Below are 18,733 nucleotides of genomic sequence, written 5' to 3'. Positions count from 1 at the left end.
TCTTTTGCCTCCCTCCCTTCTTAAAGAGTAGATTGACATTTGTAATTTTCCAATCCTCCGGAACCATTCCAGAATTGAAAGATTAATACCAATGCCTCGACAATCTCTTTATCTAACTCTTGAAGATCCCTGGGAAATAGTCCATCTGGTCCAGGTGACTTATCTACCTTCAGATCTTTCAGCTTCCCAAGCACTTTCTCTTTAGTAAAAGTAACTACAGTCACTTAAGCCCCCTGACACATTTGAATCTCCAGGATACTGCTAGTGTATTCCACAGTGAAGACTGACATAACATACTTATTGAGTTCGTCCATTTCCTTGCCCCATTACTACCTCTCCAGCATCATTTTTCAGTGGGCCAACAGCCACTCTCGTGTCTCTTCTGCTATTTATACATCTGAAAAATCTTCCTATATCCTCTTTTATATTATTGGCTAGTTTACCTTCATATTTCATCATTTTTCTCTTTATTGCTTTTTTAGTTGCTTTCTGTTGATTTTTAAAAGCTTCACAATCTTCTAGCTTCCTCTAATTTTTGCTATATTATATGCTCTTTCTCTTGCTTTTATGTTGTCTTTGACTTCCCTTTTCAGCCTTAGTTGCCTCATCCTCCCTTTAACATACTTCTTCTTTGGGATGAATCTATCTTGGCCTTCCAAATTGCTCCCAGAAACTCCAGTCATTATTCTGCCATCATCCCTGCTAGTGTCCCTTCCAATCAACTTTGGCCAGCTCCTTTCTCATGCCTCTGTAATTCCCTTTACTCCACTATCACTATAGTGCTACATCTCATTTTACCTTCTACCTCTCAAATTTCAGGGTGAATTCTATTATATTATGATCACTTTCTCTTACCTTAAGCTCCCTAATCAAATCTGGTTCATTATATAACACCCAATCCAGAATTGCCTTTTTCCTAGTGGTCTCACCCACAAGCAGCTCCAAAAAGCCAACTCATAGGCATTCTAAAAATTCCTTCTACTGGGATCAGCAGTAACCTGATTTTCCTAATTACCTGCATATTGAAATCCCCCATGATTATCGTAACATTCCCCTGTTTACATATGTTTTCTATCTCCTGTTGTAATTTGCACTCCATGCCCTGGCTACTGTTCAAAGGCCTATATATAACTTTTATCAGCATTTTTTTTACAATTGCGTTTCTTTATCCACAAGTGTTCTACATCTTCAGATCCAATTTATGCTCTGTCTAAGGATTTAATTTCACTATTTAATCCACAGAGCCTCCCCACACCCGCCCCCCCCCCCACCTACCTACCTGCCTGTCCTTTTGATACAGTGTGTATCTTTGGATGTTAAGTTCCCATTTGTGATCTCTTTCTGCCACGACTCAGTGATGCCTACAATATCATACCTGCCTTTTTCTAATTGTGTTACAAGATCAACCACCTTATTCCGTATTCTGTGTGCATTCAAATATAATACCTTCAGTCCTGCATTTGTCACCCTTTTCAAATTTGACTCCATGTTATTGGAATTCTTATCCCTTCCTAAATTTTTTCTTTTTATTTATTCTGGAGGCTTTTGTAATCTCTTCTTCCTCACTTTCCCAAACTATTGAAAACACCCCCCTCCACCCAGACCATTTAGTTTAAAGACAAACTTTAACCCATTCCACTGACTGCAATTTTGCTCTACCAATGGTCTATCTTTCCTCACAGTCTCACTACACGCTGCATCTTATATACAAACTGCCCCATCCTCAGCCCATCACTCCAGTTCCCATCCACCTGCCAAATTAGTTTAACCCCTCCCCAACAGCTCTAGCAAACCTGGTCGAAGGGATATTGAGCACCTTCAACTTAAGATGTAACCCATCCTTTTTGTGCAGGTCATAGCTTCCCCAGATGAGATTCCATGGTCCAGAAATCTGAAAATCTTACACCTTGCACCAGTTCTTCAGCCGCACATTCATATCCCAAATCATCCTATTCTTACCTTCACTGGCACATGGCACAGGCAACAATCCAAAGGTTAATAGCCTTGAGGTCCTGCTTTTCAGCTTTCTACCCAACTTCTTATATTTTCCCTGGCTGTCACCATTGTACTCGTCTTCTCCTCACTTCCCTTCTGAGCCACAGAGGCAGGCGCAATGCCAGAGATTGGATCACTGCAGCTCTGTCTGTTAGGTCGCCCCAACCCCTCCCCTCAACAGTGTTCAAAGTGGTATAATTATTATTGAGGGAAATGGCCACAAGGCTATTCTGCACTATGTCTATTCCCTATTCCTTGACAGTCACCCAGCTACCTGCCTCCTGCAACGTAGCATCTACCTTCCTGTAGCTCCTGTCTATCTCCTCCTCGTTCACCCGTACAAGCCGAAGATTATCCAGCTGCAGCTCAGTTCCCTAACACAGGTTCTAAGAAGCCCATATCCTAAAATTCCCATATCTCACATGAAGAACACAACAGTGATGCTGGACTAATTCACATTGCACCAGCTATACACCAAGAAGGAAAGAAACTTACCAGAAACTTAAGTAGAGCCTTCACTTCTTCTCACCTTGCTTAAACGAAACTCCATTCTGTTTGCCCTTGCCAATTCAATTTGCCTAATAAATCTGCTGAAAAGTCCCAAATATGCCCCACTCACGGTCTTGCACTGGCTCACCAAAACAAGTGACTGCTGGTGATGACTGAAGCCCACCCTACAGTGAAGTGTAGTTGAGGAATAGTTTATCCAGCATAATGGAGGGCTGATTGCCTCTAAAATGTAGAACTTTTATTGCTTAACAGAATTTGTTGGACTGATCCACATAACTTGAGATTTCTATTGCTCTGTGGAAAATGGGTGTTGATAAAGGTAAACAGGTTAGGGTGAGAAGAAATGGTCCTCAGATTAATATGCAATTCAAATGGCAGCATACATTGTTTAGTAGTAGTAGATCACTTAGACAAATTTCTTCTATTCTAGATATTAGTATGAGCAGAACGATATCTTTAACATTTTACTCAGTAATAACTGATTTGAAATGTTTAATTTCATTAGTATAAATTTTGAATTATTGGATTTTATAATAAGTGTTAATTGTTTTGCTACTTTTACCAAAGCAAATTTGCAAAATCTTCCTTGCTCTATCGCTGAGATATGTATTTTTCAAATGAAATCCTTCAGCCCATTTTTCCTATTGTAGAGACATAAAGAGATTCTGTCGATGCTCGAAATCATGAGCAACACACAAAATGCTGGAGGAACTCAGCAGGTCCAGCATCTTCTATGGAGGGAAATAAACAGTAAACTTTTTCAGGCTGAGTCCTGATAAAGTGTCTTGGCCCAAAGGACGTCAGTTTTTTGCCCTTCATAGATGCTGATTGACCTGCTGAGTTTCTCCCGCATATTGTGTGTGTTCAGTTGCTTTAATTTTTCATTTGCCTTTCCTATATGTTCCTTATATGCTTTTTGTTTACATTCTGTGAGAGGAATTAACATTTTGTGTTGTGATTTCCCCTCCAATTTGTTCTACACAATTTGCATGTGCTATCTTCTAATTTTCAATTTGTCGTCTTCTGAGTTGCCTTTCGTTATTGCATTTAACTATTCACATCTTTATAATTCTTGGACTTTATAATGCTTGGACTTTATAATGCTATAACTTTATAACTCTATGAGAGACAGGTCACAATCTGACATCAGTGTACTATTCAGAAAGTTGTGCTCAGCCTAGTTAGCCTCCCTCTAGAAGAATGTTAATATGGTTACAGATTCTGCTTGATTTACTGTTCCCCATTAACTGTTTTTGTAATTAACTTGTTTCCTTGATATCAGGCAGAGTTGGTAGAACATTTCGTAATACTCAAGTGGGTGAGCAGCATAACAAAGGAATAATCGAATGGAATCCAGACGAACTTGCCCTGAGTCCAGAACCAGAACAGGTTATTCAAGAAAATGCCTCAAACTCACAAGACCTGATCGAATTCACATACAATGAACTAAAAGATGCTCGTTGGTTTTATGATACGCCTGGCATCATAAAACAGGACTGTGTAAGTAGAATGGCAAATTGAGGACTGATTTGCAAAAGCTCTGTCATTTTATATTCCTGTTACTGCCATTGATATGCAAAAGTGCTGAACCTTTTCTGCAAGACTCATTTAAAAAATGTAATGACTGGAGGTCTTGTCAATTATACTAATATAGAAAATAATTTGGATACTTAGTCCTAATATCAACCATGCTGTCTCTGGAGATGGACTACGGAGAAAGGTAAAGAATAACTTACATTCTGAGGAGCAATAACATCTTGGCTGGCTGTGGTAGTGGTTTGCAAATAAGTTAACTAATCATCCTTTTGATTGAAAAACTGTATTTCATGTGAAAGAGACAACAAAAATGACATTCAGAACTAAATGCAAGCCATCATCTTTACAGAACAAACTGAGATGTGAACAAGATAGCTATTCTTCATCAGAAGCAGCAACAGATAGTTTCGTTCACTGGAGGAAAAAGTTACTTATGCAGGCGAATAAACTCTCCTTGGGCTTCCAGTCAGGTACAGATATCAATTATCATCGACGTTTTGATAACAAACTCCACCGTCTTCATCAGAGATGATACCTGGGCATGTCTAGTGTGGTGGTATTTATACCACATAGTCCATCCCTCCTGATTGGTTAGTCCTCATCCAATCAGCTTTCCGTTCTCTCACCTTGTTTACAATCGAATTCCAGTTCTTACTTGGAAGGAGACCATCGTCTTTATCAAAATTCTTTTCCTCTAGTTTTATTTCATGACTTCCTTTGTCAGGCAGTCCCAAAAACCATTGGCGTGTTTAAACAATAACCAACATCCAGCTGAACCCTGTGGACATAATGTTTAGTTCTGTTATGGTGTCCCTGTTCACAAGAATTCCCATTAAGGACAGCTTGGTCCTCCTGTGGTCAGGGTTTGATAAGGGTACCATTGACCTTTTTGAACACACCCTTACATCAGCGTACTTTCTCTATAAGGGGAACTACTATGAACAAATGGATGAAATGGCCGTAGGATCACCCTTGTCGCCAGCTATTGCTAATTTCTACATGGAGGACTTTGAGGAAAGGGCTCTGAGTTCATTGCCTTTATGCCCCCCACCCCCCATGCTTCTTCAGATATGTCGATGACATTTTCATAGTGCAGCCTCGTGGACTCCAGGCACTCCGAACAGTTCCACAACCATCTGAACAGTATACATCCAAACATTCAGTTTACGATGGAGATGGAGAAGAATGGTTGCCTCCTATTCCTGGACTTTCTAATATGACCGAAACCGGACGGTAGACTCGGACATGTTGTTATCAGAAACCCACTCACACAGACTTATACCTCAACGATAGCAGCCGCCATCATGCCTCCCAATGTAGAGCAGTTCTTTCTACTTTGATTAACTGCAACAACTATTTTGGACTCGGAGAGTATCCCCAAGGAAATAAGATGATTATGCACTATGTTCCTACAGAATGGTTACAAGGTGTTGGAAATCAGTCGGGCCCTTAAAAGGGCCAACGGAAAAAGCAGGAAACCTAAGAACAAGGAAGAACCCGTTGCTACTGCCTGTCTTCCATATATTTCCACAGTTTCTGGAAGGATCACCAGGACCCTGAAGAAATACTGGATTAATACCATCCACAAACCCGTAAGGAAGCTCAAATCACAGCTATGTGGGTCAAAGGTAACCCGGGACTCAGGTCAGCTGGCGTTTACAGGATTCCCTGTGACCGCGGAGCAATGTATATCGGCCAGACAGGACGCACGGTGAAAACGCGCATCTAGGAGCCCAGGAGGTAAATCCATTTGGGTTACCTAGAGAAATTGGCGGCAGCAAAATGGCGATAGGATTGACTTCAATGACACAAAACTGCAGTGCGGCGCGGATGGTTTTTAGGACCACCTGGTAAAGGAAGCCATTGAAATAAAACTAGAGGAAAAGAATTTTAACAAAGGCGAATGTCTCGCTCTAAGTAGGAACTGGAGTTCAATTGTAAAAAAAAAGTGGGAGAGCAGAAAGCTGATTGGATAAGGACTAGTCAATCAAGGGGGACAGCCTATAGGGGTATAAATACTACCAGACCAGACATGCCCAGGCATCATCTCTGATGAAGATGACAAAGTTTGTCATTGAAACATTGTTTATAATCAATAACCTGTACCTGGCTGGAAGCCTGAGAAATGTTTATTCATCATATATGCTGGGGAAAGTACTAGATCCTTTTTTACTTTGGTTATAAATCTTTGGAATTCACTATACAGAAAGTCTCAATTCAATTGTTAAGGATATTGTTTATTTTTCAAAAGGAGAAGTAGTGGAATTAGGTATTGGTGAAGACAGTAGGCTTGTAATACACAAGATCAGCCGTACTCTCTTTGAAAGGCAAAAAAAGTATCGTAGTGGTTAGCACGACCGGGCATCAGAGTTTGGAGTTCAGTTCAGGTGTTGTCTGTAAGGAATTTATACAACCTTCCCATGAACGCAGAGGCTTCTTCCTGCTGCTCTGATTTCATTCCACAGTCCAAAGACGTACTGGTTAGTAGGTTAATTGGTCTTTTTAAATTGCCCAGTGATTAGGCCAGGGTTAAATAGATGGGTTTCTAGGTAGAGCGGCTCATAAGGCCGGAAGGCCCTGTTCTGTGCTGTATCTCTAAATAAAATAAAATAAAATAAATAATGGCTTTGTCTTGTTCTTAATTTATGTTCAGAAGTGTAGGTGCACGAATGCATGTTTGCAGTGTTCAAGTATGTTTGCTTCTTGTGCTGTAGTTCAGGAATACCTTGCTGCCATGATTAATTTCATTAACTAGTGTACCTTTCTGGGTAATGTATTGAATGAGATACAGCCCAAGACCTCAATAAATTTTGAGCAGAACTCAAAGTTTTCTCCTCTACACCTTGAGTACTGTGATTCTGATAGTAAGGTCTGTGTTGTGGTGTTTGAATGTAATTGTTTTCTTAAAGTACAACAGGAATTGGAAGCAGGATGTGGGAGGACATAAAAATCTAATGTAGTTGATCTGAGAAGTATATGCTTGATCACATAGGTGTGGAGAGAGTCACCTCAAAACCCAAAGATGGAGACACACAATCTCAGGTGTACAACCTAATATATGGCATGCAGAAAGCTGTAAGCAGTTGTTTAAGAGATGATTATGTTCATAATTTTCCACAATGAATGATGTTAGGTTCATGGAGAGTAATTTTCCCTGAAGGACGAAATACAGAATAGGTGTCTGAAAGAGAGAAATTGTTCATGTACATTTATGTACTCAACTAAATGCAGGCTGTTTGAGTTTTAGTAATTGCAGAATGGTAGTGAGGCCTCCATCAACCAGGGTCAGCCATGGGTGTTATGTCCTAGCTGTCTAGATACGTACAAGTCTGAGCAGTACAATACGGAGAGCAAGCTGGTGCCCATGTAGCAATCTCCCCCTCTCCATGCACCCAAGTGATGAACCCAAAGGAACGGCAGAGACCGATACAGTTTGGTACCTGCAGCATCGCAGAAGTTGCCAGGCAGCATTGAACTCAACATAGGACTGCCTTAGAGACTCCAGCACTGGATTTTTCCCTCAGATTTTATTACTGAAGCCCTCTCCCTGAGTGGGTAGAGCCACAAGGCAGTGGAGGTGTGAGATCAGAGTTTTCCTTCTTGCTGAGCTGCCAATCATAGCTGACGAGCCCCATCTCCCCGAAGTGACTGGTTTTAAGGCGCCAGTAACCTGCCTTTGACCAGCAGGAACGGTTCCACCAGGCTTAGTAGCTAAGCCACATGTGAAGGTCAGGAGCAGGACTTGGTTGTCAGAGGCAGAATGGTAACATCAGGGAAAAAATTACATTTATTTTGCCTACAGCATTTTCCAAAGAACTTCAAAGTTAATGAATTACTTCCAATAAAAATTGGTTTGGTTTTTAGCAAGTAGGATCCTGCAAGCTGCAGACAATTATTTAAAGATGCAGAAATAAATAATTGCATCAAGAGAAAATATTGCAACTTTTTCTTTTAACTACATTTTCTTTTGTAGATTTTAAATCTACTTACAAGTCAAGAGTTGAAGGTTGTGATGCCATCCTCGGGTATCATCCCTCGAACGTTTGTACTGAAGCCAGGAATGGTACTCCTTCTGGGTGCTCTCGGTCGTATTGACTTTCTGAAGGTAAAAACTTGGAATTCTCAATATAACACCAGCTAGAGTTTGTAGGTTTGTACAAGTATAGGTGAAGGTCTTGACCTGAAACCTGGACTGATAATTTCGCTGCTTAAGTGCTGCCTGACCATGTGATTTTCTTCAGCATTTTGTTTTTTACATCAAGTTTCAGCGTCTGCAGTTCTTTGTCTCTAGAATTTGTATATGTCTTTTAAAAGAATGAGTTTTCCAAGGCACTTCACAAGCAGAAATATAATGGAGCTTCACTCCATGTAGTTTTGTTTATCTGTTACACCAAATATTAAGTAATCTAATCAGCCCCAACGATGCATTCATGTTTTAAATGATTTTTAAGTCACATTGAAATGAAATGTTTCAACCCAAGCATGTTCTTTAAGAAGTACGTAATCAATTGCTATTAAGTCATCTTTTCTTTTAAGCTATATTGGAATCAGTAATATACTGACACTTTTTGCCTCTCCTTCTTGTAACATTTTTTCAACTCTTCCATCTTTGCATTGTTTGTTTTATTCTCTCATCAATTTTATTATTTAGTTTTGTATGATGCTTAAAATGTAAACAAGAGTGTGCAACTGTACTTTGGAGTTTGTACACAATGCGCCAGGCACATTTGACCATCTGTGAGTGATTACAATATGGAGAATTTGTAAAATGTCATGCAGGTCTGAAGTTAATAGTAAGTTGTTCTTTTATTGAGACCCTTGGTTCTTATACTGATTTGGCCTTGGAGGAAAATTTGTTCAATATAATTAAAATAGAGACACAGTTCATGGAAATACACTCAAATATCACTTGCACACCCGCTCATTAATGCAAATATCTAATCAGCCACTCATGTGGCAGCAACTCAATGCATAAAACCATGCAGACTTGGTCAAGAGGTTCAGTTGGTGATCAGACCAAACATCAGAATGAGGAAGAAATGTGATCTAAATGACTTTGTCTGTGGAATGATTGTTGGTGCCAGACGGGGTGGTTTGAATATTTCAGAAACTGCTGATCTCCTGGCATTTTCATGCACAACAGTCCCTAGAGTTTACAGAGAATGATAAAACATTCAGTGAACTTCTTCACTGAGGTTCGTGACAGAGTGGAACGAGCTGCCAGTGAAAGTGGTGCATGCCAGCTGGATTTCAACGTTTAAGAGAAGTTCAGATAGGTACATGGCTGGCTGTGATCCTGGTACAGGCTGATGGGAGTAGGGCAGTTTAAGTGGTTCGACACAGACTAAGTGGGCCGAAGGGCCTGTTTCTGTGCTGAACTTTTCTATGACTCTATGACTGCTGAGAGACTTCATGCCTCGTGTAACTTTTACTTAAAATGATACTGTAACAGATACTGCTGTAGGATATCAGTGCAGATCTAGAGTATATGCTCATACCTCTGACATGGAGACAAACATTGTGTTTACTGTGGCTCAGTACACAGCAGCTAAGGTCAGTCACGGTGTTTGAATAATTAGAAGTAGAAGGGAAAGCGTAATAAAATTCCTTGGCTGAGTGGAATGAATTACATGGGAAACAGGTAAAGAGAATTCTTTTTTAAAAGTGAGTTGACACCAAAATGCTGTGATGGTGGTGTCCTGGACAAGGGTCAATCTGTTCACCAAAGTATGTGTGTTGCCAGCATAACCTACCCGAGAGATAATGGAAGTGATTCAAAGTCAAGAAGTTGTTCATGCCTCTGCTCAAGGTCAGTACTGCAAAGTCTATAACGTGCCGTCTTCATTGAACTCTGACTTGGCTCTGACAGATCTGCTGAATGTTTCTAATATTCCAGTTCTTATTTACTTTAATTTGCATTTTGTTGTTTTTGTTATTTTGATTTTAAAGAAAACTTTGTTTTAAGGCATTTTCATTACCTCCTTCCAGGGTGAAGAGTCAGCCTGGTTTTCAGTTGTTGCTTCCAACAAGATTCCAGTCCATATTACAAGCCTTGAAAAAGCAGATGCAATCTATAAAAGACATGCTGGAAGTGTACTACTTGGAGTAGGTCAAAACTGCATCGTGTGGTACTTTTACTATAGACCAATGTTGCTTTTGGATTTGTAGTACACAAATGTGGCCAAGATAGCCTACAATTTGCATACAACTGATACCAGTTGTGTTAACGATATTATACAGTCATGGCCAAACTACTGAAGGAATGAGGATATACAGGCAGGAATATATGTTGTTTCCTTCTAGCATGTTCCAACATTTTATTCCATGTTTTATTATTATGTAATGCTGTACATCCTCCCCATGGAATGTGCTGGTTTGCCTCCCGTTTCCTCCCATATTCCAATGAAGAACTGGGTGGGTTGATGGTCACTGTAAATTGACCCGTGGTTAGGTTAAGGTTTTATCAGAGGTTACGTAGTGTGGCTCAAAGGGCCAGGTGGGCCTACACCATGTTGTATCACTAAATAACATCAACTAAAATAAAACTGGATTAGCAAATTTGCAGATGTTATCAAGATTGGGAGTGTAGTGTCAGCGAGGAAGACTATCAGAGCTTGCAGTGGGACCTGGACCAGCTGGGAAAATAGCTTGGAAAATGGCAGATGGAATTTAATGAAGACAAGTGTGAGGTTGTCAGGGTTGGTCTTCAACGGTGAACAGTAGGACACTGAGGAGTGTGGTAGAACAAAGGGATCTGGGAATACAGGTGCATAATTCTTTGAAAGTGGTGTCACAGGTAGATAGGGTCATAAAGAGAGCTTTTGGCACATTGGCTTTCATAAGTCAAAGTATTGAGTACAGGAAATGGGATACTATGTTGAAATTGTATAAGACATTGATGAGGCCTAATTTGGAGTATTATGTGCAGTATTGGTCATCTACCTAAGGAAAAATGTAAATAATCTTGAAACACTACAGAGAAATTTACAAGGATGTTGCTGGGTCTAGAGGACCTGAGTGAAAAGGAAAGATTGACTAGGTTAGGATTTTATTTCTTGCAACATAGAAGATTAAGGGAAGATTTGATTGATGTATACAAATTATGTGAGGTATAGATAGGGTAAATACAAGAATGCTTTTTTCACTTAGGTTGGGTGGTCATGGGTTAAGGGTGAAAGGTGAAATGTTTAAGGGGAACACGAGGGGAAACTTCACTCAAGAGGGTCATGAGAGTGTGGTACGAGCTGCCAGCCCAAGCAGTGCACGCACGCTAGATGGCATTCAATGTTTAAGAGAACTTTGGATAGGTACATTGATAGTAGGGATATGGAGGGCTATGGTCTGGGTACAGGTAAATTGGAGTAGGCAGATGAAATAGTTTGGCACGGAAAGATGGGCTGAAGGGCCTGTTTCTGTGCTGTACTTTTCTATGACCCTAAATTTGGTGAGCTACAAAGAAAGTGACCATTCAGCCAAAAGTAGTAGAAACAATTCAGAGTAGTAAAAACAAGTCTTTTTGTAAGGTCAGAATCAGAACAGATTTAATATCATTGGCATATGTTGTGAAATTTGTTAACTTTGCGGCAGCAGTACATTGCAATACATGAAAAATACAGAAAAATCTGCATTACAGTAAGTATATACGTGTATATTAAATAGTTAAAATAAGCAATGCAAAAATAGAAATTTTAAAAAGTAGTGAGGACATGTTCATGGGTTCAATGTCCATTTAGAAATCAGATGGCAGAGGGGAGGAAGTTTCTGAATCGCTGAGTGTGTGCTTTCAGGCTTCTGTACCTCCTTCCTGATGGTAACAATGAGAAGAGGGCGTGTCCTGGATGGAGGGGGTCCTTAATAATAGATGCAGCCTTCCTAGGGCACCACTCCTTGAAGATGTCTTGGATACTACAGAGGCTAGTACTCATGATGGAGGTGACTAATTTTACAAATTTCTGCAGCTTACTTTAATCCTGTGTAGTAGCCCCCGAAACCCCCCCCCCCATACCGGACAGCGATGCAGCCTATCAGAATGTTCTCCATGGTACATCTGTAGAAGTTTGACTGTTTTTGGTGACAAACCAAACCTCCTCAAACTCCTAATGAAATCTAGCCACTATCTTGCCTCCTTTGTAGTTGGCTCAATATGTTGGGATAGGATTAGGTCCTCAGAGATATTGACAGTCAGGAATTTGAAATTGCTCACTCTCACCACTTCTAATCCTTCTATGAGGATTGGGTTGTGTTCCCTCCTCTTACCTTCCTGAAGACTACAATCAGCTCTTTGGTTTTACTGATGCTGAGTGCAAGGTTGTCACTATGACATACTCAGCGAACTGGAATATCTCGCTCCTATAGATCCTCTGAAAGTCTGAGGTTCTGCCGACAACTGTTGAATCATCAACACAGTCATTGGTATGGAGGGAGTAGAGTAGTGGGCAAAGCACACATCCCTGAGGTGCACCTGTGTTGATCATCAGTGAGGTGGAGGTGCTATTACCAATCCACACAGAGTGTGAGCTTCCAGTCAGGAAGTCAAGGAACCAGTTCTGTAGCTTTTCAGTCAGGACTGCAGGAATGGTGGTGTTGAGCACTGAGCTTTTGTCAATAAATAGCATCCTGACATAGTGTTTATATTGTCCTGGTGATCCAAGTTTGCATGGAGAGCCATTGAGATCACGTCCGCTGTAGATCTGTTGTGGCAATAGGAAACTGCAGTGGGTTCAGGTCATTGCTGAGGCAGGGGTTGATTCTGGCCATGGTCAACCTCCCAAAGCATTTCATCGCTGTAGATGTGAGAGCTACTGCACAATAGTCGTTAAGGCAGCTCTCCTTGCTCTTCTAGTGCACTGATATAATTGTTACCCTTTTTTGAAGCAAGTGGGAACTTCCAACCGCAGCAACAATAGATTCAAAATGCCTTTGAATACCCCTGCCAGTTGGTTGGCACAAGTTTTCAGAGCCTTACCAGATACTCCCATCGGGGCCTGTCACCTTGTGAGGGTTCACCCTGTGGGATTTGTTGTGTTTTGGTTACATTTAGTTTTCAGGGTAAGCTACACTACTGTTCTTAATTCCCTTCTCTCCTCATTCCACCCACCACCCCCTTTCCCCAACTCCCTATATTTTGCTTTTCCTCATTGGCTTTGATTCTTTGTACAGTTCATCCTTAAATGGAATGTGTAAATTTCCAGTCTAACTTATAAACATTAAACAAGTGTCATGACCCACACAGACCCTTATACCCCACCCTTCATCCCATAACCCATTTTGAAAACTTGATCTCTACAAAATGAGAATACAAAATTATGTTTCGTCCTAAGATGATGATTTAAATGTGGAAATGGTCTAAGGTGAAAGTGGTGGTGGAGACTGAAGAATTATTTGTTTGTCAGCCCAATCTCTAAAGCTCCATTTAACTTAATTTAGTAGATATAACTGGATGATTAAAATTTGGGGTACTATGGTATTCAGTTGGCAAAAGAGATGACTTCAGAGCTGGGGAAAGGTACAGGGTTGATAACCAGCATATTGAATTGTTTCTAAACTTACCTGCTTTGTCTACATTTCCACTAGGTTCCTATTGGTGGTGAGGAGAGAATGAAAAACTTCCCCCCTCTGGTGTCCCAGGATATTGAATTGGATGGAATTGGAACCCTTGAGGCTATTGCTGACATTAAATTTTCTTCAGCAGGTGCTGTCCTTTAATTGCATTTTGACGTGTTTAAAATAACACATCAGTACAGGTTACTATTGCATTGTTGCATGATCAGATATAGTTTCTGAGAGCCATACAATAAATATCAGATTGTGGAACACTCACTGATATAGCTAAAGGGGAAAAAAATCAAAAATTGTACTCCCATCGACAAAGATCTTTCAATATAACTGTGTTTTCTTTGTGAACTAGGTGAATATGCATCTGCGGGAGACAAACCAATTACCTTAAAGTTGTTATTACTGTAAATAAATTGTGATGCCTATAAATTAATCTACTATGTATTAAATAATCACAGGAAATACCCAGTACTGTAATAAGACAGTATCGTCGCTTGAGTTACTAGGCAGTTTCCCTGCCAGTGAGCCAGACTCCTGTTGTCATTCTGTCCACTACAGCAAGTACATTGCTGCTCCAATGATAGTTTCAAGATTCCAGATTAAAGATTCTTCTAAATCAATACAATTAGAAGGTGCTAGTTACTGTGAATAGCATAGCTTCATCATAAATATATTCTGGTACTTTAAATCACACACCCACGATCTTCTGAATTGAGGAATTAAATTCATATTTTCCTGGTGTTATTTTTGGGATTGCTTTGCTTTCATTGCTGTTCAAAGGGAAGACCCTACCTCTTGATCATGTAGTTTTAATTTTAACATCTAGTTTGTGTGTGCTGCAATAATCAAGGAAAGAACTTATACTAACCATTGTGTACACCAGATGAGCTATGAACAATGATGCAGTCTCTGCATTCGGATCCTCAAGAGCAGCAGTACAAGTATGAGCTGCCTGCTACACGTACAGTTATAAATCACAGGTGTTCTTCTCAAAGTATGGCTTATTTGAAATGACGGCTCTTGATATTTTGAGAGCATGATATTGTTTAATAATAAATCTCAGATATTCAAGGGTAGATAAAATGTAGATTTTATTAAATAGTATCATGGTGGAAACTCTTACTTGGGTGCAGAATAGCAACTTATGTTCAGTGTCAGCCATGAAACATTGTAGAACTTGTGCCTGTTAATGTAATTAATCTAAGACACTTAGTCTACTGAATATCTCCCACATTCTGTTTATTCATCATCTTCAGTATTTTGATACCACATTTCTATGAACTGGTTTTGTCAAAACATTGGCGGAACCCAAGTACTATGACATTTATAATATGGTATTATTTTTGTTTGCGATGAGAAATTAGTAGTCTTGTGTAAATTATCCTTGTATTCCCAGGGAATCTATTGCTGTCTAAGCCTATGCACAGATGAGGAAAATGTTAGATTGAAGAAGTGGAGAAACTCAAATTGGTGACTTTATCATCTCCTGCTGTATTTCAAGTATAAACAGTTGAACTGATATGGCTGGATGTTGGGAGTTATTTACTGGAGTGTCAAATGCTTATAGGTGGAATAGTGTATTTTTAAAATTCTTTGCATATAAAGGATTTTGGTAAATTTGCTGTAGATTGGAGGGATGAAATTGGATATGGGCTGAACACAGGAAATTGGGACAGATTGTGTGAGCACCTGTTCAGTACAGACTTGTACATCTATATTGTGTTGCTCTATGACTGTAACTTCAATGTCTAATCTTATGTTTGCTCTTTTTTAAGGCTGGGTTGCAGTGACTGCACATCCAAAGGATAAGATTCACCTTCGAGCATATATTCCTGCTGGAATTGGCTTAATGGTTGAGAAGCCACCTGTCCTACCATTTATTGTTGGGATTAAAGGAGAACGAATAAGAAACACCCCAGCTTATAAACTTAAAAAGCCATTGCCATTTGTTCAAAACCTTGCAGCCCACTAGAGGAATGTGACTGTGGCATACTTATAAAAATGACTTGTAGAACTGTTTGTTGAAACTCAATGTGCAAGTTACATTTTTTTTGTAATTTTGAAAGGAAGCTGGTTATGTTATCAGCAATATCTGTACTGATAATGTTGGAGTGTTGTACTTTTGACAGAATTGAGAATAAATGAATGCACAACAATCACAACGCTGCTAAACAAAACTGATGAATGGGACAGAGCGGTGTTCTTTAGGGATTTAAATGTAGAAGCTCCAACCATTAATTGTGCTATAGTTCAATCCTCCAGAGCTGTGATATCCATTAGACTTCTTGAACTGTGGGAACAAGCTCATGCATTTTCCCCTTTAGCTATATTTAGCTACTCCAATAGTTCCTACATATTCACAATCCTGCAGAAGATGACTTTCATGCACCAGTGCCACTTCATTTAAGTAGAGTGTGATATTCACTGTATCTAACTTGTGGCACAAAGCTAATACTGCGCAGTAGGCCAAGAAGTTCTTTAGTTTCACCCAACCACAAGACCTTCTTCCACATACTTGCAGTATCTTCCACGTGATGCTTTGCAAAGTTTTTATGGGCAAGGACATGCTTTTTGTTTAAGCCTGTGCTTCCGCCTTGCCACTCTTCCATGAATACCCTTTTTGTACAAGGTGTTACGTACCCCGTAACTGGGTTGCCAAACCAGCAGAAATGGATCACTCAGTTGGAGTCTGGATTACTAGAACTAAGAAAGTTTTATTAAAGAAACAAGCAACACAGTAATCGAAAGGATAATAAATGCAACAGTTCAGCAATGATAACCACACATGTGCACAGAATTAAGACAACAGCATCAATCAAGCTCTATCGTTGTCTAGGGGTAAATGACCAAATTTCAAAGTGACTCAAAGTTCAGTCCAATTTAGTAGTTCAGTTCGCAGTAATCGTTGCCATGGCGATGGACAACGTGGGGGGAGAGAGAGGGAATAGGAACAACTGATCATTCAGACACGGCTTCACTCACAGACCGGCGATATGGCTCACAAGCAACTTTTGGGCAGGTCCTTGGTGATGTCACCTGAGGTCACCGACTGTGACCCCTCCTCCAGATGCGGTCGATCCTCTGCAGTGAACCCGGCACCCAGGCGAGGGCGGACACACAGCGGGTTCCCGCTGATCGTACCTTTCCACCCTGTGCGTTGTCCGGTACTTCCCACCTACTCGTAAGAGGCGTACCGCTTCCAGGGTCTCGTTACCTCGGGTGGCGTGTGTGTCCTGCCTTAGCAAACCGGTCCCTTTTTATCCCCCTGCTGGGGTATCGCCTGTCCATCACTTCAAACAGTTCAAGGTTCAAAGGGGGGAGCCGCTCCAGACAGCTCTCTCTCCCCCGTTCCTTCATTACACATCTCCAGACGCTGCTCCATTGTTCCTTATCTCTCCTTCCCCTGAGGGCAGGTGGCAGACCACTTGCTGATGTCACTGATGCTAACCCAGGCCAGCAAACATCTTAATTTTATGTGTATTCTCGTCACACTTCCCCCCTTTAAGGATTTTTACCAGGAGGTAAAAATTACAAACATGAATACATTATTTGATACACGCACAAATATACATCTTTATCAGCTATTTGGCTAACACAGTGAGTTTGAACTCGTCAACACCTTGACAGACAGTCATCGCATTTTCTGTTCCTTTTACACGTGTTATTAATAATCCCTTAGACCAGGCTCCAACTCAGCAAACTTCATAGTGGCCAAAAACACTGATGAATTGCGACCAATGTAACCTCTCATTTGGTTTTGTCCCGGACCACAATAACAAGGGTCGTCCCATTCCGACTCAGTTTTCTCTCGCAAGGGCTTAGTAGGAGGGGGACGGGTATTGACCGCAGAGTTATTGCAAAACTTCCTGCAGTACCCCACCATCTCCAAGAGCCTTCTGAGGGCCCTCTTGTCTGTCGGGGTTGGGAGGTCAGCGATAGCCTGCACTGTAGCTTGCACCACTGCCAGCTGCCCCTGTGTCACCACAATTCCCAGGTAAGTGACCTTCGTGTGGCCGAATTCATTTTTTTCAAGGTTCACTATCAAACTGGCTTCAGACAGCCGTATTAAATTGCCAATACACACCTCTGTGTTCATCAGCCCTTTAGTCACTGAATTACTCATTATATATGGGTGTTCTTTACTAGGCTGCCCTATTTAACAGACATCACCCAACGTCCCAGTTCTTTGCATTTCCTCGGGACAATCAAACACACGGGTGCGAGTCGTTTAATTACTTCTTCTAAAGACTCGCTTTGTTCGGGGATTAAGGGATCAGTATCAGTAGACCTGGCCAAAACAATAGCCTTCTCCCATCTGATCGATCCCATCCTAATCTTTTCAAAATGTTTTTTTCCTCTTATCAGGGGGCCCCTAGCTTCATTGATTTCCACGCTAACACCGACTAGGTTTGTTAGCATATCAAAAGCCGGTGACCGTCTCAGTTCCCGTCGGTCATGATCAATAACATTCTTCCCCCGGCAGCCGGTAAATCTCTTTCATGATTCCACCAACTGTTTCCTCCAGCACCGCAAAATGTCCACCGGGGGGGTACCTCGTGGGCCATGTTAAAAACCTCATCCCCATAACTCTTTTGCACCACCCCCCATTCCTCATCTGCGGGTACTGTACTTGATTTCCCCTTCTTCCTTAGCACTTCCTCCTCCACACAATAGCCTACTAGTTCCCTTGTCAAGGCTGTGTCAGAGAGAGCTGTCTCTGCCAAAACCATCAGACCCTCGTCTCGCTCCTGCGTCTGCACAAATTCTTTCCTGGCTACTGCTACGTCCGTCCCAGCTCCCTCACTACCCCTTGTCTCACTACACCCCGTCTCATACAAGGTTGGCAGAAACGTTTCAGCTAAATTCACTATCGCGGGCCCGTGATGAACCTGTGAGTCCATGGGCGGGGCCTCAATGCCGGCAGGCTGACCTGTCAATCTCACGACTGGGAACACGATTCCTCCGGCGATGTCATTACCGAGCAAGACTTCCACGCCTTTCATCGGTAATTCGGACCTCAACCCGATCGTGACTAGTCCAGAGACCAGGTTGCTTTGTAAGTGTATCTGGTGCAAAGGGACTGACTCTGTCCCTTCCCCAACACCTTTGACCTCTACCTCCCCAGTCTGGGTCTCTG

General features: G+C 41.2%; 1 protein-coding gene across 2 annotated transcripts in view; it reads left to right on the top strand.

The window, feature by feature from the left end:
• Positions 1-15,757, top strand: part of noa1 (nitric oxide associated 1) — a 30,521-nt gene extending 14,764 nt beyond the window's left edge. Inside the window, exons 3-8 of one of the 2 annotated variants that reach the window (XM_063069093.1) lie at positions 3,788-4,005; positions 8,015-8,146; positions 10,030-10,169; positions 11,829-11,973; positions 13,615-13,732; positions 15,372-15,757. In XM_063069093.1, coding sequence (XP_062925163.1) covers positions 3,788-4,005; positions 8,015-8,146; positions 10,030-10,169; positions 11,829-11,973; positions 13,615-13,732; positions 15,372-15,568 — 950 coding nt within the window. In that variant the 3' untranslated portion in view covers positions 15,569-15,757. The remainder of the gene's footprint in view (positions 1-3,787; positions 4,006-8,014; positions 8,147-10,029; positions 10,170-11,828; positions 11,974-13,614; positions 13,733-15,371) is intronic. The other variant, XM_063069094.1, reaches the window with a different exon arrangement.
• Positions 15,758-18,733: the final 2,976 nt, after the last annotated feature.

This window comes from Mobula hypostoma, chromosome 16 (genome assembly GCF_963921235.1).
Source record: "Mobula hypostoma chromosome 16, sMobHyp1.1, whole genome shotgun sequence".
Taxonomy (NCBI): Eukaryota; Metazoa; Chordata; class Chondrichthyes; order Myliobatiformes; family Myliobatidae; genus Mobula; species Mobula hypostoma.
This window is presented reverse-complemented; position numbering and strand designations above follow the sequence as displayed.